At 41.0% G+C, this 21,718-nt stretch overlaps 3 protein-coding genes across 4 annotated transcripts; 2 read left to right on the forward strand and 1 right to left on the reverse strand.

Moving 5' to 3' along the window:
- Positions 1–1,873: 1,873 nt before the first annotated feature.
- Positions 1,874–9,059, forward strand: LOC308109415 (coiled-coil domain-containing protein 149-like). 2 transcript variants are annotated; one of them, XM_080462954.1, is made up of 13 exons: positions 1,874–2,069; positions 3,028–3,189; positions 3,294–3,332; positions 4,040–4,147; positions 4,420–4,536; positions 5,236–5,408; positions 5,660–5,732; positions 5,839–5,923; positions 6,095–6,242; positions 6,361–6,437; positions 6,556–6,591; positions 6,743–6,808; positions 6,892–9,059. In XM_080462954.1, the coding sequence occupies exons 1-13, from the start codon at positions 2,019–2,021 to the stop codon at positions 7,410–7,412; spliced, it is 1,656 nt and encodes a 551-aa protein (XP_080319080.1). In that variant the 5' UTR covers positions 1,874–2,018; the 3' UTR covers positions 7,413–9,059. The 2 variants fall into 2 exon arrangements, with proteins under 2 accessions (XP_080319080.1, XP_080319081.1); XM_080462955.1 differs by lacking the exon at positions 6,556–6,591.
- LOC308109416 (extracellular superoxide dismutase [Cu-Zn]-like) lies at positions 7,681–11,007 on the reverse strand. The gene is made up of 2 exons (XM_080462956.1): positions 10,887–11,007; positions 7,681–10,311 (listed from the first exon to the last, which is right to left on the reverse strand). Exon 2 carries the CDS (start codon positions 10,299–10,301, stop codon positions 9,675–9,677), a length of 627 nt encoding a protein of 208 aa, XP_080319082.1. The 5' UTR covers positions 10,302–10,311; positions 10,887–11,007; the 3' UTR covers positions 7,681–9,674.
- Positions 11,008–11,894: 887 nt separating this feature from the next.
- Positions 11,895–21,697, forward strand: LOC308110282 (ATP-dependent RNA helicase DHX15). The gene is made up of 14 exons (XM_080464485.1): positions 11,895–12,085; positions 13,676–14,018; positions 14,196–14,389; positions 14,481–14,640; positions 15,877–16,095; positions 16,181–16,348; positions 16,434–16,520; positions 16,745–16,894; positions 17,297–17,405; positions 17,503–17,694; positions 18,743–18,865; positions 20,435–20,625; positions 20,737–20,906; positions 20,989–21,697. The coding sequence occupies exons 1-14, from the start codon at positions 12,021–12,023 to the stop codon at positions 21,104–21,106; spliced, it is 2,289 nt and encodes a 762-aa protein (XP_080320611.1). The 5' UTR covers positions 11,895–12,020; the 3' UTR covers positions 21,107–21,697.
- The last annotated feature ends 21 nt before the right edge of the window (positions 21,698–21,718 follow it).

A 21,718-nucleotide genomic window follows, 5' to 3' on the forward strand; every position in this document is an offset into this window, starting at 1 on the left:
ACGACAAAAATTGATTTTGTTGTTGTATAATCATAGAAATTATGAATCGCTTGTTATTTTGCTCTGTTTCATGTTTTTAAATAATTTTTTCAATAAATAAATGTAACTTGAGGGGGTTATAACGTTCAAATGTTGAAACATCGTTTAATCACACTCTGAAGAGTTCAATTTACAAGTTTACTGACGTGTGCTTTTTAAAAGGTTGAAAGTATTCAATCAGTATTCACTTGGGTAGTGACAATTCACACTTACACACTTAGTTGTGTGTGCTTTTAGATATTTAATGAAATACCTCAGTTCAATTAACCCTGCTGATTTGCTTACAGAAATGTTAATACAAGGTCAAGTGTAAAATAAGTGATGGATGTGAAATTCCAGATAATAGTAACCCATTTCTCATGTTTCATGCAGTGGGACTGGACTCTTCTTTGGTAAAACAGATAATTGCCCCTTCTAAATACAATATGTATAGATATCCGAAATGAAACAGGAAATTTCCAGTTGACTGTGGGAATCACATATTTTTGTCAAAAGAAATATAATATCTCCATAGCGATAAAAACAACCATTTTGTTGATGTAAATTAGGTGCAGTGCAGCACTTTGAGTGTTGTTTGCTTTCCACACTGCAATATCAAAATGTGGGCCCTGGAATACTTCCCTGGAGGAGATGGAAGGGATATGTCCTAAATCCTTGTTTACGTATTGCCTCCACTTCATAGGGAATTAAGTCACTTCACGAGCAAACATGACAAAACAATTAATTAGGATGAAATGTAAGGGAAATTGGGCTGCTGACACATTGATAAGCAAAACCTATTTCCTAAATCACAAGCTAAACATACTGAGGTTCATGTTTTCTTTATTTTCACAATAAAATCTATAGTGAATGTGCATTGAGATCCATAGAAAATGAAAAGGACAGCAAGTTTAAATCAGCGCTCAAATCAAGCCAGAAATCTGTGCGTAATTATAAAGTCAGACCTGAAATTTAACAACCACATTAAGACAATAACAAAATCAGCTTACATAAGATTCAGAGAAACTTCTTCATGCATTTATTTTCAGTAGGCTGGATTATTGTCATGGTGTGTCTACAGGTCTCAGTAAAAAATGTGTCAGACAGCTGCAGCCATATAGAATCCTCATCAACACAAAGAGTGTGGAGCACATTACACCTGAGCTTCAATCTCTGCACTGGCTGTCTGTGTGTCACAGGAGCCACTTTAATATCGTACTTGGTCTTAGGCCTAAATACACCCCAGATTCACTTGTAGAATATGGAACAACCAGACCTCTGTGGTCCTCAGTAAGAGGTTCACTTAGTGTTTTAGAGTCAGAAGAAACAAATTGAAGCATCTCTTGGTTCCTACACTCCTCACCTTTGAAACAAACTCCCTGACCCCTTTGGGACTACTGACACACTCACTTCTTATAAATGAAGCCTTAAAACATTGTTATTTGCTCTGGCTTTCCAATAAGCAATAGATTCTTATTTTTTTGTATTACCCTTATTTTATTATAGCTTTAAGTAATTTCCCCCCTTTTATTGTTTTTCTTAATCGCTTTGTTTTGATGCATTTACTTTATTCCATTGCTTCGTGTCTGAATGGCGCTTTGTAAATAAAATTGCCTTGCATTACTTTAATACAGGAGTTTACTTTTTAAGAGTCAGATTTCATCACTTTTATCTAAAGCCCCTGAATTGATGGACGAGCTACAATTTATAATTGTAATTTGAACTCATTTCGCCACACAAATATACATCAATTTGTTCAATTATTTATTTATTTTACGTCGCCTTTGGTTTACGAGGGTATCCAAATACGCCGTCACGTTCCTCTGACGTCAGCAAAGACGGAAGTGATGCAGTTGTTGTTCCTCGATCGTGTAATCCGGTTTGTTGATGCAAGACGATGTCTGTGAGTGCTCTATAATCCACGCCCGCACGGCGCTGGCGTGAATGTGAAACTTTAGCTTCACTCGTCGTGAACCTTCTTTTGTGTCGCACGGAGAGCGATGGAGCCGTCCCGGAGGAGCGAGAGTGACTGGCAGGGGCTCGTGAGCGAGGTGAGCCGCTGCAGTGACGCAGAGCGCGTGGGCTCCCCACTCATGATGTGCACGAACACTGTCCCAACATTAATATAGTAATAAAAAAAAACTAACAGAAAACAGTTCACTGTTTTTGCTTTGAAATGCACCATGACGCTTCTTGCTTGGACAAGCAGACAGACGAAATCAATCGTAGTTCAAATGAGCCTGCTGGATTAAATCTGGGCTTGTTTTTCCCTTGAGCGTCAGGAAGTACGTTCCATTTGTGTTTGTTTGGGGGGTTTTTTTTGCTTCTTTTTTTTCTTTTGTCTACATATTCCTGAAGAAATCACAGTTTCATAAAGTTACTGGAATGCATTTCAAACGGCAACCAGCACCGGCGGTTTTTCGAGATCTGCTATAATCAATTCATTGTAATGTCTCTTGTTTACTAATTAATAATACTGTCAGACAGGTATTTTAGTTTTTTGTAAAAAAAAAGTATCACAAGCAAGACGGGGGAAAAAAAAGCCCAAACCCAGTAATCACGATATTCGTTTGGATTTTAAATAGTACAGATAGTGGTTAGAGCTCACACTCAAAATATCCTTTTGGACCTTTCAGTGACAATGTTGCATGTTCTCCCTGTGCATGTGTTTCCTTCTGGTACTCCAGTTTTGTCCCATCCATCCATCCATCCATCCATCCATCCATCCAACCATCCATCTTCTATATCGCTTATCCTGTGCATGGTCGTAAGGCCCTGAAGCCAATCCCAGTTTACTCTGGTCGAGGGCAGGATACATCCTGGACAGATCACCAGTCCATCACAGGGCAAGCACACAGAGACGGACAACCACGCACTTCACTTCACACCTACGGCCAATTTAGGGTCACCAATTAACCTCATTTGGGAGGGATTACCAATTTAACTCCTGAATCGGTTGTTATGTTGAATCATATTGTATTTTATGAAAACATTTGTTCTTACGTGCAGTTCGTAGTTTGTAAGAGGAAGTTGGAGAGCAAGAAAGAAGCCCTTCTGATTCTGTCTAAAGAGCTGGACACCTGCCAGCAGGAGAGGGATCAGTTCAAACTGATGGCCAATCAGCTCCGTGAACGACACCAAGGACTCAAGAAGAAGTACAGGGAACTCATTGTAAGTAATACAGTAATGAGCGTGTATATGAAGAGTGGTATTAAAAGCAGGACGACGACAGAGTATGAGACGATGACAGTTTCCTTTGTTTTCCTATTTCACAGGATGGAGATTCTTCACTGCCTCCTGAGAAAAGGAATCAAGTAAGTCCAGAATGAACCTTTCTTTAACTTGTGTCCAGTGCTTCGCTTCTTAGGAAAAGAGTAGACTTTAATTCTGATGAACTTTGTGATGAGTGGCTGTCCTGGTTAGTTTTATTCTAAAATGTGTCAAGGGCATTGAATTAAACTAGGCTATCTCTGGCTGTTTGTGTTACGTGTCAATGATAGCTATTTTGATTAGTTGTACTGAACACAGCCTGATGTACCAATACAAGAGGATTCACAGATACAGTATCTTATCTCTTTTACCACACTGTTTAATGAACACTCCTCCAATGCAACTCAGTTTTTTAATAAAAAAAAAAAAAAAGAAGGGTTTTTTGATACTCACACTGGATGTCAGACCTACAGCCTGTGGGCCAAAAATGGCTCAATATAGTTAATTGAATGTAGACTTTTTATAATGTGCTCATACCTCTTTACGAAAAGGAAAGAGAAACATCTGGAGTACTTGTCAATTCCAGGTTACAATCATTTTACTCGTATAGACCACTTAGAATTGAATCGGTCTGTTTGTCGCCCCTGAACTTGAATAAGCTTCACACCCCCGACTTAAGACAAAAACGCCAGTCCTTCACAGGAACCACACCCACAGAAATAAACTGACACATATTCATACCTGTGTTGAGTTGATCTGTGTTGAGTTGACCGTTCGGCTCTAATGTTCCCTGTGTTCACGTCTTTTTCAGGTCAATTTGGCTCAACTTCTAAGAGACTCAAGAGAGAAAAACGGTCACCTTTCTGAAGAGGTGAAGGAGCTGAAACAACGACTCTTAGAGGCTCAGGGCGACAACAAGGTGCGACGTCAAGCATTCATAAGCCGACCACAGTATCAATACATCGATGATTTTTTGGTTTTGTTTGTGTGTGTCTTTATTCATGAACACAGCTCAAATGCATATCTTCAGCATGTAAACATTAGTGTAGATATCAGGTATGTGAGTGAGTGGTCTTCATTTAGAAGAATAACACTGCGATATTGAGAGAAACTAAACCAGAATCACACTCTAAGCAAAAGTGAATGCAGAAAACTGAAGATGAAGGTTTCTTACTTCCAATTGTGCTGTAGCTCCTTCGAATGACCATCACCAAGCAGAGGCTGGGAGACGAGGAGGTCGGAGCGCGACACTTTCCCGCACATGAAAGAGAAGATCTGGTGAGACAGCTGGAAAGATCGAGAGAGCAGGTGAGGAGAGATAGAGTTAGAGCAGCGTGGCTTCATCGCTTATCCCCTCGTGGTTGATGGTAATAATGATATTAATGATAATTAAGACTGGGAATATATACACTTTAATTTCAGTCAGTGGTTTTTAAAAGTGTGGGGTGGGGCACTGAGGAGTGGGGACGTTTGTAGAAATAATGAGCGGCTCAGCAGTTTTTGTCCAGGATAATTATTTTCCAGTAATTTTCATGAAAGAAATCCTGTTAAAGATCTAAAAAAACAACAACTCTTCTTTACTTGTTCCCCTCAGAGAGTCACTATGTTTTTCCAGAGAAACTTCACATTTTAGATTATTTAACAAGCTCAAAACCGCAACTTGACATATGTAGAATGTGATACAACTACTTGTGATAAGAAAGAGAAACTGTAACAGGAAGATTTTTAATTTTTTTTGCTTAATACTGTTTCTGTAACAGTTGTGATAGATTTCCATTCAGTTGCTGATGCGGCGTGTGTGTGTGTGTGTGTGTGTGTGTGTGTGTGTTTGTGTGTGTGTGTGTGTGTGTGTGTGTGTGTGTGTGTGTGTGTGTGTGTGTGTGTGTGTGTGTGTGTGTGTGTGTGTGTGTGTGTGTGTGTGTGTGTGTGTGTGTGTGTGTGTGTGTGTGTGTGTGTGTGTGTGTGTGTCTTTGGGTTCTGTGTGTTTGTGTGTGTGTGTTGCTGCAGATCGAAGTGCTGGAGCACACTGTGAAGTCGCTCACAGACGAGCTTCAGGATGTTCGAGCTGAGCGCGATGTCTTCCAACAGAAGGCTCATCGGCTCAACGTGGAAATGAACCACATTGTGGGGAATGACGAGATTAGGATCTTAGACATCGATGCGCTCTGCATGGAGAACAGGTGTGTGGCTCTCTCAAAGAAACTTTGAACTTTACTGATCTGTATACATTCTAAAATATCACGTTTACCACCTGTTAAATATCTGTTTGAACAATAGCCGTCCTCTGGTGTTGACCCTAGAAAATGCTCCCATCACTTGATATAGATCAGCTGGTACATACAGTAATTCTATAGCATCCATTCTTTAAATGCGTTGAATTACAAATAATACTGGATTGAAGTTTTGCATTACAGTAGGAAATATCTTGCAGGTACTTGCATGAGCGTCTCGGTCAGCTTCAAGAAGAAGTGAACTTACTCAAAACGAACCTGGTGAAATACAAGGTAGCTCCAGTTTCCCTCTGTTGAAAAGTGAATTTTAAGTTTGGTCTTCCTTCATAAAGATCTGACATTCTACTCAAAATCTGCTCCGCTGCTATTTGCTTTTCAGAGTGCTCTTGAATGTAGGAAGAACTCCAAGATTGGTGGGAGACCCAGCAGCAGTGCTTTGACCGGAGTTCTTTCTGCTAAACAAGGTCAGAGGAGGTCATTCCTTCCAAACTCTGCTCGCTTGTTCCAAACATGTTTGTCTGCAAACCATCAAATTCCAGTGTTGTAAAACTTTATCGGAGACCTTTAAATTATGTTATTTCACAATGAGTGGACTCTGCTGTTCACTTGAAATATGATCGACGTTGTCCATGCAGTGAAGGAGCTGTTGCTGTCCGAGGAGAACGGCTGCAGTTTGCCGGTGACCCCTCAGTCCATCACCGACCTCAAGTCTTTGGCCACGGCTCTGCTGGAGACGATCCATGAGAAGAACATGGTGATTCAGCACCAGCGTCAAATCAACAAGTACTTAACAGGACACTTTACGCTCATTATGTAAAGAATTTCCCCTCTGCCTTTTCTTTGAGAACAAAGTCACACCTGTAATGAAATCCATTTCCTATCGTATTGTGTTTGTTGTTAGGATTCTCGGAAATCGGGTGGCAGAGCTGGAGACAAAAATAAAAACACTCGAGTTGTCTGGATTATGGAGCCTTCCAGGTGGATACAAGTGCATTGATATACTCTTGTGTTATTTACTTATATCACTTTTCTTTCTCCTGTTTACAATAATTGTTTCTCTTCTTCCTCTGCCCTTTTTGCTTCTTGTTCCCCGAAGGCCTGACTTATAATGTGTCTCTGGGAACTTATGGAAGTATGTGTCTCCAATAACATTTCTGAACCTAATCTTCCAATTTATTCTGATGTCATCCCACTTTATTGTGCCTTGTCCAACGGTTGGAAGTCGTAAATTGTTGATACTTTGCTGACACAAGTTCACACTTTGGTTGGTTTGTGATTAACAGGAGGAAAAGATGCCATCATCTTGAACACTCGGCAGGTTGAATCCTCCGAAGGTTCTGGACAAGACTGTGAGTTTTCAGTGGACATATCTCATACCGTAACAAACTGCAGTAAAACTACATTTCCTAAAGGATTTTTCCTGTTCTTACAGGTGACACGGGGAGTGAAAATGTACAAGCAGAGCTGCAGAGCTCCTCGGAAGTGGGCAAAGACAGTGAAGCACCGGTTGTGTCCGACGATCAGGAACCGTCCCCGACTATTGAGGAGCCGTCTCACCAGAGCTTCTCACAGCAGTGGGCCGAGGACGAGCCGGCTGGCTCTCGGGCAGAAGTGTCTGACGGTGACGAATGTGAAGACAGTGGTCATTCACAGGTCACCGTAGATTGTAGTACTTTCACAAAAGCAGACGAGCATCCGAGTGACTCGTCTCCCACAGTGACATATCTGGAAACGACCCACGCGTCAGACCGCTGCCACTCACAGAGACCCTCGGAGAACTCGGACCCAACAGCGGCAGGCGAGGGTGAGTCAGATGGATGCACTGAGGAGGAGGAAGCTGATGAAACAGAGGGAATCGTTTTAACCTCCACTGTATCGCCCAGCGCTTCTGAAGTACAGCAGGAGTTCCTCCGGTCAAACCAGCAAGCAAATGTTCGAGATCAGGAGACATGAAGACTACCAGTCCATAGAAAACTGATTTTTAAAATGTATGTCAAATGCGATCATATTTAATTTATTTTTTAGAAATAGTGTAATATTCAGGATTATTCTGAAAATGTGTGTCCGGCACATGTAAAACCTTTAAGCGAAAGAAAACTATGACTCCTACTAAAGGTATTAAAAATCTAAAGCAGATTATTCAAGTATTTGTGCGTTAACATCTCTCTGGAGTGTCCCGTGTTGTCGCACCTTTAAAACTAAACATTTACACTATGAAAGTAAGGTAACACAAGTTTATTTATACAGCACCGTTTGGAACAGAAATTAAAAGTAAAGTGATTAGGAAACCATGAAAAGAAAAAATATATTAAAAGCTTCACTAGGATAAATGAACTGAAACAAGTCAAATCTGTTCATTGGACAGAGATTGAAGCTCGGGTGTAAAGTGCTCTAACCTCTTAGTGTTGGTGAGGACTCTGGCTGCAGCGTTCTGCATGAGATCCAGATTTTTCTTCCTGAGACTTGTTGACAAACTGTTACAATAATCCAGCCTCCATTTTTCAGATGGTGATATGGTGATTTCCACTGATTCATTTCATTTATCCACTTACTCAGCAAGTATAAAGAGCTGCGGTCATTCACTGACACTGATATGTAGAGCTGTGTTTCATCTGCATAATTCTGATACGAGACGTTGTAATGTTCCAGGGTCATGCGTTGTCTTCCACTTTGCCCTGATGTCCTTGGTACCGGTCGTCATGCTTATCATTTCAGCCAATTATCCTGAGGGTGTGACGTATGTTAGTGCCGAACAGTCTGGATCTAGTGATGTTTGGATGAAACCCATCCAGTTTGAAGTGGCCCTTGCAGTTCGAAAGCATGTTGAAGTCAATGAACTTCATTTCACTGGAGAAGCAAATCAAAGTCGGCGCCATATACCCCCACACGGGGCTAAAAGATGAGAGAAAGTTTAAATTCCTTTCCCAGGGTTGGAGTGGCGCCTGAAATTAAAACTTTTTTTTGACTTAAAGAGTTCCTCAGTTTTCCCATTAGCAGGGAAGTGTCTCCTTTCAGGTCCTCAGAAACAGTCATGTCAAACTTGATCCTCGTGTGTGGTGTATTGCTCAACATCTCATTCCAGTCTTTTTGGAATTTAATTGCTGCTTTATTCACTTCCACTTCTGTCTTTCTACAAGAATTTGCAATTTGGCAAAAGGAAAATCAGGCAGAAAAACTAGCAGACATGGACCATCATGTCTAATATGACTGGAGGTGCTCAGTCTTTTATTCTGGAAAGGTTATAATACATTTGTGCTGCCGTCATGTTACACTGGGGTCAATTTATGAACTATAGCAACACTGGTATGGACAAGAGATGTTGATTTTTCTTCATCTGTACACAACATCTCTGTAAAAACAAATACAAAACTACAGTCACTTGTTTCAGCTCAGAAGCAGTTTATTCCTTTAAATGTGATACAGACATGTTTAAGCAATTATAATTCTTAGAGCTACACGTATATAACATATCACCTGTCTTTTGTGCATAGTTTTTCTACCACACATTGTTTGAATCCAACTACAAATCATTCTATTTATATCATTAAAGTTATATGAACTGCTGCATGAAAAATACTGATTAAAGATAATTGTATTTTCTTTTGGACTTTGTCTTATTTTGTTGGCGCAAAAACACGTTTAAGAGTTTGGTTTTTAATATCAAAATGCATATTTCCATACAATTGCATAAGAATGTGACGTGTATTACCAACACTGATCTAGTGCTGCTCTGAAGGCAAGGCTTAATTCAGTTTAAAGTGTGTTTTCTGTAACTTCCAAGAAAACAACGCCTACCGACAAGTGTTTGCAAGTCCAGACAGAGTTGGCATGTTCACAGGATTACCGATGACAACTAAATTGGATTTAGACCAATATAAATCTGATGGACTGAATAAAAAAATAACCAACATCACAAAGAACCACTAGAAGAAAAGTTGAATGATCACTAAAGTCACTTTGACATAAACCACATTTATTGGAAATCCACCTCAAATTTGTTGAAACATTTGAATGTTGTGGACACCTCATTAAGACAGAGTTTTGTTTTAGGTTTCATTCTTAGCATAGTGGGAAGACTCAAAGCTCTTGATAAGCTGCCGTGAATGATTCTGGGATGTGGCTGAAACAGTTTGGATATCATGAAGAACATCGTAAGATAAAAGATATTTTATAAAAGATATTTTATGATCTCCATTATGTGCCACTGCTGTAGGACTAATTCGTCCTCAGGCGTCTTGTGAGTTGCTTGTGCTGCGTATTCCAGAGATTTGGTGACGACATTCCAATAATGCAGCAGCCGAGCCTTCGGCCTGCATTTCCGTGCAGAAGACTTCCAGCGTCTCCACCGCGCCCCAAGTCATCCACCTTCTCATGGATCACCACTGCTCTTCCAAACACAGACAGGCCCCCGAACAGCGTTGCCTCCGACTCAATCATGGCGGTGATTTTCCCCTGTTCGGGTACAAAGTTACCAAAGTCTCCAGGGTGGTTGGGGTGATGCACGTCGTGGGGGTTGTAGTGGCCGCCGGTGGAGTCACAACCCCGGCTCAGGTCTCCGAACTGATGGATGTGCAGTGCTCTGGGCTCCGGGCTGCCGTCTGTGGGGAAACCACTAAACCGGATCAGGACTTTGAGTTTCCCCTGAGGCTGGTCCTGCTTGAAAAGAGCATGACCGTACACTTTGGGGAGGCCATCCGGCAGGAAGGTGCTGGGTCTCATTTTGCAGGCCGCATACAGAGAGCCATTGTGCTGCAAGACCTCTGGTGGAGCCAAAGAGTCACTGGTGGCTGAAACACATTGTTGATAGCCAGCCAGCAGAACCAACAGAGCAATTTTCAACATTCTCAGTGACCTGGGAGAAATGGAAAAAAAACAAAACAATGAGAGGCTCAATATATAGCTTACCAGAAAATAGTGATAGTGAACCTGTAGACATACATAAATTCATATAAATCTTTCACTACAAAAAGAGAAGCAGCATATGTTGAAAAAAACAAGCCATTTTTTAATTTATATAACAAGACAGAAGTACATTTGTTATGGTGGATAGCTTTCATAATTCAATTAAAAAACGAGCTATTAAGTCAATGGTAAAGCTTATTGTAGAAAAAAAAATTTTTTCTACTAAAATGTACATTTGAATACAAGTTAGTCACAAAAACAGACAATGTCATTCCACTTTAAAAGGCAGTCGAGCGATTCCTCAAGGTAAATGGAGCCGCAGATGTCTGTTACCTTTTCTGTCAATCAACATGCAGGCATAGCCAAACAAAAGCAAACTAGTTAAGTATATTTGAAGAAGGAATAGACGTCGACACGCTGTTCGTATTCTAATTGCCATGTCGCAGTATTACAGCTCCAGAAGCTTTTAATTACACACAACAAAGTTCCATTTTCAGATGACGCTGCAAACTAAAGGTGACTTACCAGAGTGGAGGCTCAATCACTAAAAAAAGAGCTGCACAAAGTAATTGCGTGGTTTTAAGAGCTGGTAATAGCGTTTCAGTGTTATTCCTCTGGCGAGTCACAATGCAAACTGTTCACAGCCTTGTATAAGCGTGTGAGGAGGCGTCTCCTGCTGAGGGTGGAGTCTTTACAAGGGCTTTCTTTTCTCCTCCTCCATAGTTTCAGACTCACGATCTGTCTTTACTTTTCATTTATTTAAGCCTCGGTATAATCCTTAAATCATATATTTCTTGAATCTTTGTTGGACGAGAAAAACGTCTTGCTGGGACGTTCACAACCAGAAGCGGACCCAGACATTTTTAGGTGAGGGTGCCATCAGTTAAACTCAGGGGGGGAACCCCAGAGTGATGGAAAGGATGCCACTGATGTCTCTCCCGAGAGCGTGGAAATACACTCTTGTTGACACACACAAAAGAAAAAAATTAAATTAAATTTTATAAAATTAAATTAAATTAAATTAAATTAAATTAAAATCCATCTTCCATATCAATTCGCCTAATTTGGGAGTACAGATTTCAGCTTGGCGGGTTTGATTTTTTTCTTCTAAGCAACTTTACACAGTGATTGAAATCATTTAGAATTGCTTGCATATTTAAATAACAACTTTCCTTTTATGTAAATTCAGTTGTGAAACAAAAACCTTTCCTCTTGACTAAGTTTATGGTCAGAAAAACTCCACACAGAAAAGCCCCAGGTCAAACTTGAACCCACAACCTCTCGCTGTGACGCGAGAGCACTAACCACAGAGTCACAGTGCAAATATTTAATTATAAAATGCACAATTACTTAAGTTTGTTTGTCAAAAATTCCTCTTTTTTCACCCTCACAGCTTCAGTTGCAAAATTAAATATAATTTCCACAGTAAAATGTCCATGTGGGATTAATAAAGTCAGATTTAATCTTACTTTATTGTATCTTAAAGACGTACATTTAAATGTCAGTTCGCCCTCCTGACCAGCAGGTGGCGCCGGAGACAATGTAGAGAAGAAAACACGTTAGCACAGGAATCAGGAAGCTCTGTGTCGCTTATTATTAGCCGGCAGCACTCTGTCCGCGTTATATCCCTGAAGGATAAGCTACTTTAAATATTAAAAGATGTCGAAAAGACATCGTCTGGACCTTGGTGATGAATACTCCTCCAGTAAAAAGCGGTCTGAAGGGTGAGTGACGCCTCGCTGTGGCTGCTGTAATCCGATAGAGACGAGCTAACCGCTAGCCGCAGCTCGTTTATTGGCTCACATCCTCCAGACATGTTTCATAGACAATCTAACCTCAGCTGCCATGCTGTAGCCGTGGTTTCCATTACCGTTAAGCCATATTTCAATGCACCAGTAATATGTGGGTATACATGACGACTACATAGAATTGAGGATTTTGTGTTGGTGCTTATATACGAATCCTTGGCGTTGAGGCACGTGTGTGCAGTCAGTTAGCATGTTGCTAACAAGGATTTTGAGGCAGCTGCAGTTGATTTAGCGGTCTCACCACAGCAACAAAACAAAAAGCAAAAAGGGTATGAGTCTGCAACAAGACGTTTATCCACATCACTAGTCATCCACATTGATGTTTTTTGTTGTTGTTGTTGCCTCACATATCCATTCATCCGTAGACTCGGCGTTCAGTTATTCACTGTTTTTGTCGTTTCTCAGTTTCATCCACCAAGTCAGCTGCAGACTAAAAACCACTTCATACAAATACTTACATTGTTAATATCATCCAGAGGCTGCGAAGTTAGTTTTTTTGGGGGGATTGTGAGGTATCACGAAAATGGTATTCAATAAATACGATAACTTATTTTTACTCCTAATAAAGCTCAATATTTGAGTTTGTAAAACATTATTCAATATAGTGACATTAACCCTACTGTCTTTAACTGATGTTGGTAAAAGTCGAACAATGTTATCTCATCCCGAGGCAACGAGAGACAGTAAACAAACTTAGAAAATTACCTCTATAGCAACACTGAAATTCCAAAGATGTTGTTTTGATACTAACAAATATACTTCAAAAGGGGTTGATGGGGCAATAAAACATCCACTGCAGTGTTTAACATATTATCATAAGTCCTCCCTGACTGGACATTTTACACTGGGCTTGAAGCAATTTAATAAGCTAAACCTGTCCACTCATCCAGACAATATGACTGCGTTTATCCTGCAAAATTGCACAATTTACTATTATCTTCCTATAGAACTTCAGTCTAATTTGTCCATTTTTTAAGCAATGTTCCTCTGATTCCTAACTTTATTGTTTATGGTGCTTTTGACCATGCTTTTGACCACGGTCACATCAGTAGTCATTCCTACGATTCCACAAGTATGTACTGAAGATTGAGAGATTGATATCTAATAGTGCATGAAATATGACTGGACTGGAAGCTGGGCACAAAAAGAAAAGGTACTGATTTTCATGAAAAGAAACCACCCAGTCAGCATCTGTGAATCATGTGAAGTGACGGATTGTGTGCAATGTATATCCTGCAGACTGGGTTTCCATATAAACATTAGTTCTATTTGTGAAAGTAATTGTTGGACAAACACATATTGTATGACATTTTATGAAAGCAGTGTTGAAGGGGTCTTGGTATGTCCTTTTACATGTCTACATACAAAAACTAGCCCTTTCTGAGTTTGAGTGAGCATCTAGTATTTAGAATTTTGACAGTGTAAAAAGCAGAAAATCATTTAGGAGATTCTAAGTTTCTTCTGAGTTGAAGCGTTTATGTTGTTGTGCTGCTTTCACACCAACAGGAGAGACCGGGACCGTGACAGAGACCGTGAGGACCGCTCCAGGGACAGGGACCGAGATAGAGACCGGGACAGGGACAGAGATCGCGACAGAGACCCAAAGCCATCCAGCGCCCCCTCAAATAGCAATGCTGTGGGTCTAGGCTTACCACCTCTCAAGCAGATGGCTGTGCAGCAGCAGATTAATCCATTCACTAATCTGCCACACACACCACGATTCTTTGAAATCCTGAAGAAAAGGTTACAGCTTCCAGTGTGGGAATACAAAGAACGCTTCAATGACATCATCACGCGCCAGCAGAGCTTTGTCCTGGTGGGAGAGACAGGCTCTGGAAAGACAACACAGGTAACAAGTGCAGCATCCTTTCTCTGCAGCTCACTGGGTGCATCAGTAATGTTTGTTGAACGCATCTTTATTCAGTGAGACAGCAGAGTCACTTCCTGCTTAAAACATTTGGGAGATTTAATACCCTTTCCTAACACTTTATAGTTCTAATTAATTACATTTCCTTCTCTGCTCCAGATCCCACAGTGGTGTGTGGACATGGTGAGAGGCTTGCCTGGTCCTAAGCGGGCCGTAGCTTGTACTCAGCCAAGGAGAGTGGCAGCTATGAGCGTCGCTCAGAGGGTGGCAGATGAAATGGACATCATGCTTGGACAGGAGGTTGGCTACTCCATCCGATTTGAGGACTGCAGCTCTGCCAAGACGATACTAAAGTCAGTGGGACTGTGCTGGATCACGAGCGGTTTGTCCCAGGTGTTGTGATCCGGACCCTCCCATCCTAACACATCGTGCGTATCTCTTCAGGTACATGACAGACGGTATGTTACTAAGAGAGGCCATGAACGACCCGCTGCTAGAGCGATACGGTGTCATCATTCTGGACGAGGCCCACGAGCGAACTCTGGCCACAGATATCCTGATGGGCGTGCTGAAGGAGGTGGTTCGTCAAAGATCAGATCTGAAGGTATTTGTTCTTTCCTGCAACATCAGAAATAAATTACTCAGTTTGATATAGTAAATCACATAAAGAAGAAACTTAGTAGCCGGTATCAGTTACAACTGAATCCAAAATGGTTCATCAAAAGGCCTCATAGTTCCAGATTGTTTTAGTCTGTGCAGACCTTGACATTGATTTTTTTTTTTCATAATTTTTTATTTTTTGAAACCTTTTACAGGGAGTGAAAGTGTGTCATGAAAGTCAAGACCTTTTAAAAATGAAAAAAAAAAAAAAAAAAAAAAAGCCTGTGGACACAAGGACATATAGTTACATTTGACCCATTGTGTATAATGTTGTCATACAGCACATTTGTTTTTCTACATGTGTGAGGTGGTTGTTGATGATGAAGACCTGAAATCGTTTGGCTCTGAGATAAACTGCAGTCATGGAGAAGACAGCAGTGTGTTTTTTTTTTCACGCTAATAATTGCGGTCAAGAAGATAGACGCAGATTTTATTTTAGTCACTATTTTCAGTTCAGGCTGTCATTGCTGCTTTTTAAGTATATTAGAGGCGGCGTTGTTTCTATAAATGTCTCCCATCACCGTCGGTATAAATGACAGACAGAAGAAGGGTTGAGGTCTTTTTTTCAATGATTCACAGGAAACAAAATATTCGAAACTGTTTTAAAAGACAAGTTATTTGGTACAATGGCAGTTAATAATACACAGTCACAAAGGAGTTGCACATTGTGGATGTATATAGTCACATATTGGATCCCTTCGTCTTGCATGTTCTTGGTGATAAAATTATTACTGCATATAGTGGGATCCCATAGGGAGTAAGAATAACTCTGGGTGTTATGTTTGAAACTCAATTTATTACTGGCTTGAATGTTTTGGACATACGTGAGGTACTTGAGAAACATCTGTAATTTAACTGTTGGTCAAATTTCTGCCTTGCCGATGAGTTCCCTGTGATCTGTAGTTGCAGCTAAATACCAGAGTTCAACTCTCTTCTCAAACTGCTGCAGGACACGTTGTGCTGTAGGATTATTGATGGATTTAAGTAAAGACATTGCAAGGTTAGTCAGAATTCAGACTTTAAACGATTCCAATGAAATGCAGTGAAGATGGTGGAAAGTTTTGTCATGCCACTTCTTTTTGATTAACTGGTGAGATTAATGAGCGATCTGTACTTAAACCCAATTTGGGGATAAATCTTTAACAGAAAAAGACTTGAACAAGAATTTCTTTGCACACAGGTGATTGTCATGAGTGCCACACTTGATGCGGGGAAGTTTCAAGTGTACTTTGACAACTGTCCTCTGCTGACTATTCCCGGACGAACACATCCCGTGGAGATCTTTTACACCCCCGAGCCGGAGCGCGACTACTTGGAGGCAGCGATCCGCACCGTCATCCAGATTCACATGTGTGAGGAAGACGAGGGCGACTGCCTCCTCTTCCTCACTGGTCAAGAGGTAATTCCCACGCTGCTCGCTTCTCCCTGCAACATCGCCGTCTCATCTCTTTAATCAGCTAAGTTAAACCCCATCTGTCTGTCAGGAAATCGACGAAGCCTGCAAACGGATAAAGCGCGAGGTAGACGACCTCGGGCCCGAAGTTGGAGACATCAAAATCATTCCACTCTATTCCACGTTGCCCCCTCAGCAGCAACAAAGGATCTTTGAACCTCCTCCTCCAAGGAAGCCCAACGGCGCAATCGGAAGAAAGGTACATTTTCAGTTCAGAAAAGAAGAAAAGGTATTCTCCATCTCTTGAATTGATCAATATTGACAAACTGCCACTCATCCTTCAGGTTGTGGTGTCAACAAACATTGCTGAGACTTCTCTAACAATTGACGGCGTGGTGTTTGTGATCGATCCTGGATTTGCCAAACAAAAGGTGCGTGAAAGGTGACTCAGCTAAAAGGACCGTTTAATTTTCACCTCTTTGGGGGGGGGGGTCTGCTGATATGAACAACTCCAGGAGCTTGATATTAAACTCCAGATCCAAGAGAATACCACTTTATTGGTTTCATTTCCAGTATCTTGTTTGTGTTAGCGATTTTTTTATTTATTTATTTTTTTAGTTCAACAAATAACACCCTCTCAAATGTTTTTGTGCAGGTGTACAACCCTCGCATCAGAGTAGAGTCTTTGCTGGTAACAGCCATCAGTAAAGCGTCAGCCCAGCAGAGGGCAGGACGAGCCGGCAGAACACGTCCAGGGAAATGTTTCCGTCTCTACACAGAGAAGGCCTACAAAACGGAGATGCAGGCAAGTCATTATAGTTTTTCTTTTTTTTTTTTTTTGAAATTGTAAATTGTCCTGAGAAAAAATGGTAAATTAATGACATTGGTCTGAGCCACATCAAGGTTTTCATTGTTCTTAAGTGTTGATAGGAAATTAGTGACACAAGCTGACGAGACCTCAGGAAAGGAAGTGGGAAATAATATTGATCGCATCATTTAGTTTTATATTATAAGTGGTAACTTCTTAAATGTGATGAATTATTACTTAAAAATAAAACATGACATTTTGGCTTAATGATAAAAATTTGAAGGGAAAAAAAAGCATTAGAGATGGAAATATACTTTTGAGTTCTCGTACTTGGTTTCGTATAGTTTATTTCTGTGATGATTACACTGTGGTGAATTTATTTTTATGATCCCTCTGCAGGACAACACGTACCCTGAGATCCTTCGGTCCAACCTGGGGTCTGTGGTCCTACAGCTGAAGAAACTGGGCATCGATGATCTTGTACATTTTGACTTCATGGATCCACCTGGTAGGTCACTTACCTTTTATTGTGAAGTGCGGATCATTCTTAGTCACTTAATTAAAAATAACTTGCGGACGGTCCTGACTCATTTGCTTCAACGCAGCTCCCGAGACACTCATGAGAGCTCTGGAGCTGCTGAATTACCTCGCCGCTCTCAATGATGACGGTGACCTGACGGAGCTGGGCTCCATGATGGCAGAATTCCCTTTGGACCCCCAGCTGGCCAAGATGGTCATTGCAAGCTGCGAGTTTAACTGCTCCAACGAGATCCTTTCCATTACTGCCATGTTGTCAGGTAATGCCCAGGACTGGGCTGACATCGTCAACGCCTGCTTTTGGCCGAGGTTTAAGAACACCTCAAATTAAACTTGGTGACAATCAGACCAACTGACGTCTAGTTTGTGCACGGCTCCTGATCACTGATCACTATACTGAGTGTCTCATATTTAGTTTTCTTGACGTGACCAGAGCTAACTAAAATTAGCCTGATCGGACATGGAAAAACATTTTGACACCTCTGGTTGCATTGTTTACAAATTCATAATAGCTTTCAAATTACGATAAAAGAGGAACAAGAATTGTGTTTGAAGCTTTAATCAGATGATAAAATAGGAGAAGACGCAGGAAATTTCTCACGCTTATAGCGAGGTGGAGATCAGTTTAAATTGACCTGAAATCATTCATAATGAGAAGTTTTATAGATGAATAGTCATTTCAACAATCTTACATGAAGGTTGTGTTTCTGAAGTGGAATACAATGTACGTAGAGGCTGTAGGAATTGTTAAGTCATTGTGAGTTCATATCGGAAAAGCCATTGACTCGGATGAAATCATTTTCGAGCTGGTCGGGTTTTATCATATATTATTGATAATTCGATGAGCAGAAGAAGTTACTTTCTAAGACGCTGTGAGTGACGTGGATAGGGCAGGAACCACTCATTCTTGTTTGACTTCTGTTGTGACTCTGTGTAGTCTTGAAGTGTTTCAGTCATCTGTTTGTTTCCTGGCCTGTCCATTATCGTCTCAAACATTAATCGTAGAATTTGTAATCTTAAAATGTCACAGTATTGTTGGTGTCCCTAACATTTTGTAGTTGTGTGAAAACTCTTGTTTTACAGATGTGGTTAAATGACTTCCCGTCTCCGAGCTAATAGCCAGTACAGTCGGGAATGACCATGAGAAAAGGCCGCTGCCCCCCCCACCTTTTGATAGAGCTTGTGGTCCTGCCCTGTCCCAGCGCAGTGTCGAGTGCCCTAGCATCATAGACTTTGCTCCATCTTTCTGTGAATGTTTGACTCATCTGTATGGGCGGCTTTGTTGGGGCCCATACCAACCTTGTTTAGTCCCACAGTGCTTTGTCCGTCCCACGGAGGCTAAGAAGGCAGCAGACGAGTCCAAGATGAGGTTTGCTCACATTGACGGAGACCACTTGACGCTGCTCAACGTCTACCACGCCTTCAAACAAAGTGAGCGCCAGCGAAGGTTGTGATTTTGACTTGGTGCATTTGACCAAGTAAAGCTCGATAAAATGGGCCCAGTTGTTCAAAACTCCGCAGGTTCAATCCTCAACCCGCCATGAGCTAACCGACCGTTGAATATGCGTTGTTTAAAACATGGTTAGTCATCCCGTCAGGTAACGTCGCCGTCAAAGTTAACTGAGGTTACCAGCGGTGGTTAGCGTCCGTGACGCCGCTCCGCCCACTTTCAAGTCTCCGTGCTTCCACGTTTTGTCTTAAACGTTGTGGTGGACGGCAGCGCAGTGTTTTTATCTGCTCTATCAAACTACCATAAAACATGACAAACTACGCTGCTACCAGGATATTAAAGTGGAACACGAAAACTGATCTGGACGATCGGACGACGCATCATGTTGCCTCATCATTTTTAAAATTTTGACCCGAGAGAACGACATAGACAGTGGACTAAGTGGCCATAGAGAAAAATCATAACGCTTGGGAAGGGGATAAGTCGTTCCCTCAAATTAATAAAGCGAGGGAACGAGATCTTTAGCAAGATTCTTTACTTGTTGCCACGAAGGGAGAGGTTTGTATGAGGTTGCGTTGCGCTCCGCAATGAGACGCTCCACAGAACTTCTTAATAATGAAACCATACTTTTGGTTCATCAGTAACTACTGAACAAACTACAAATTACTGTAAATGAAAGCTTGGAGTTTTTTGCCATAAAATTACTCTTTTAATGGCTTCATGTGAAAGAGAACCTTTAGTGTTCATCAGCGTGTGTTTACATGGGTTGCTATTGGAAGCGACTGTAGAGCAGCGTTCTATCGTTCTACACCTCCATTCCTCCATGTTGAAGCATTTGATTCAGACACGTCCAGAAATAAAGTGAAAGGAGCAGAAATTCACTCTGAAATGCCCAAATGTTGAAAAATAAGCCACAGCCTCATTTATTTATGGTAAAGAGAGGAGACGTGATTTGAAGCTGCTGTAAATTAGATCCTCTCTTTTTGGATCAAGATGAATTAAACATGTCTGTATTAAACATGCTTTAGTTAGAAAACACCAATATCTAATGTGGTCCGCATTATTTGATCTCAAAGCTCCATAACAGCAAATATGACGGGATGGAAGCGGCATTGGTGAAAAAATATAATACGAGGAAATGATGGCTCAAGTTGTTAATTTAAGATGACTAATTATTATCTAATTTCCACACGTTATATATATATATTATTTATAATAAAAAGAAAAGATTTCTATGGCCACTTTGGGGCTCCATAAAGGCGTAACTCTTCATTACAGTATCGACTTATATCAAAGTTAAATCCACGGTACATCCTATCCTTCCTTGGTTGAACGGTATCATGAACGCAGCGCTGCCAGTGAGAGTTAACCACCGTTAAAAAGTTAGCAGAGGTTCGGAGGTGCGTAAACTTTAACGTCCAGATAACACCCGGTTAAAGTGAACCGAGTTTTTGAACAAGAAGATAACAATGACGTTAAAGTTAACGGTTGGTTAAACGACAACCGAGTTTTCAACAACCTGGCCCTGACTGCCATTCCTCTCTTTCCAGACCATGAGTCTAACCAGTGGTGCTATGACAACTTTGTCAACTACCGTTCGCTGATGTCTGCTGACAATGTGCGGCAGCAGCTCTCCAGGATCATGGACCGTTTCAACCTGCCTCGCCGCAGCACAGAGTTCACCAGTAGAGATTACTACATCAACATCAGACGAGCGCTCTGCACCGGATTCTTTATGCAGGCGAGAGGAGCCTTCTGTTCTCTGTCTCTACTGAATATTAACCAAAACCAGACATGCTTCTCTGCTAACATTGCACCACATTAATAAAGCCTCTGCTGGCTCTTCCTGCAGGTGGCGCACTTGGAGCGCACAGGCCATTACCTCACAGTCAAAGACAACCAAGTGGTCCAACTTCACCCCTCTACAGTCCTCGACCATAAACCCGAGTGGGTGCTCTACAATGAATTTGTCCTCACCACAAAGAACTACATCCGCACTTGCACAGACATCAAGCCAGAGTGGTATGGAGTTTGGACCAGTAAAACATGCGTCTATATGCCGAGGTCATTGTTTGGGATTATTCATGTTCTCTTCTGCTTTCAGGCTGGTGAAGATCGCACCCCAGTACTACGAAATGAGCAACTTCCCACAATGTGAAGCTAAAAGACAACTGGAGCGAATTGTTGCCAAACTAGAAAGCAAAGAGTATTCACAGTACTGAACAAAAACCAAGAAGTGTCCTGGAAATCATTTGCATTCTTTAGTTTTAGATCTTTCTGTATCATTGTATCTTAATGTTTAAAAGTTTGCAATTTGATTTTTTCATTTGGTTTGCTCAATTTTTTTAATTTTATTTTTGTCCCCCATCAATGTTATTTCTGCAACTAACTGTGATGCCAGCAGAAAATGAACAGCAATTGTTCAGGCCTGGTGACAATTTCCAAAAGAAATGTCACAATCATCTTTTAAATGTGGCTAAATCCCTTAGGGAGATTGCAAAGTCATAACAGATTTGTGCTTGCTTTGTTTCTTTAATAAAGGAGCTTTGAGTTAATTTCTGTGTATAAATGAATTTTTAAAGACCGTTAATGCAAATGTAGTGCAGTCCTTTTTTTTTTTTTTTTGTTCCCCCTGTGGAAGTCTGTACATAGGTGAAGAATGAATACCTCCCATCATGTTAATGCATAACGTTGGTTATTCAATGTGTATTCTTTGAAGGTCCTAGTAGTTTGTAACAGTTCAACTTGCCTTTCTTGTATTAAACAACACAATGTTCCACTTGTGACATCCGCCGTGCAGACAGAAGAATGACATTATTTGTGTGCAATTATTC

Source organism: Lipophrys pholis (assembly GCF_963383615.2).
Source record: "Lipophrys pholis genome assembly, chromosome: 5".
In the NCBI taxonomy this organism is placed as follows: Eukaryota; Metazoa; Chordata; class Actinopteri; order Blenniiformes; family Blenniidae; genus Lipophrys; species Lipophrys pholis.

What these genes read in the sequence shown, in the direction of transcription:
- LOC308109415 (XM_080462954.1), top strand. Translation starts at nt 2,019, where the DNA reads ATGGAGCCGTCCCGGAGGAGCGAGAGTGACTGGCAGGGGCTCGTGAGC. An exon ending in CGAACCTGGTGAAATACAAG is followed by an intron (nt 5,733 to 5,838) that starts GTAGCTCCAGTT and finishes TTTGCTTTTCAG; the next exon opens with AGTGCTCTTGAATGTAGGAA. An exon ending in CGAAGGTTCTGGACAAGACT is followed by an intron (nt 6,809 to 6,891) that starts GTGAGTTTTCAG and finishes CTGTTCTTACAG; the next exon opens with GTGACACGGGGAGTGAAAAT.
- LOC308110282 (XM_080464485.1), top strand. Translation starts at nt 12,021, where the DNA reads ATGTCGAAAAGACATCGTCTGGACCTTGGTGATGAATACTCCTCCAGT. An exon ending in AGTAAAAAGCGGTCTGAAGG is followed by an intron (nt 12,086 to 13,675) that starts GTGAGTGACGCC and finishes TCACACCAACAG; the next exon opens with GAGAGACCGGGACCGTGACA. An exon ending in GCTCTGGAAAGACAACACAG is followed by an intron (nt 14,019 to 14,195) that starts GTAACAAGTGCA and finishes TCTCTGCTCCAG; the next exon opens with ATCCCACAGTGGTGTGTGGA.
- LOC308109416 (XM_080462956.1), bottom strand. Translation starts at nt 10,301, where the DNA reads ATGTTGAAAATTGCTCTGTTGGTTCTGCTGGCTGGCTATCAACAATGT.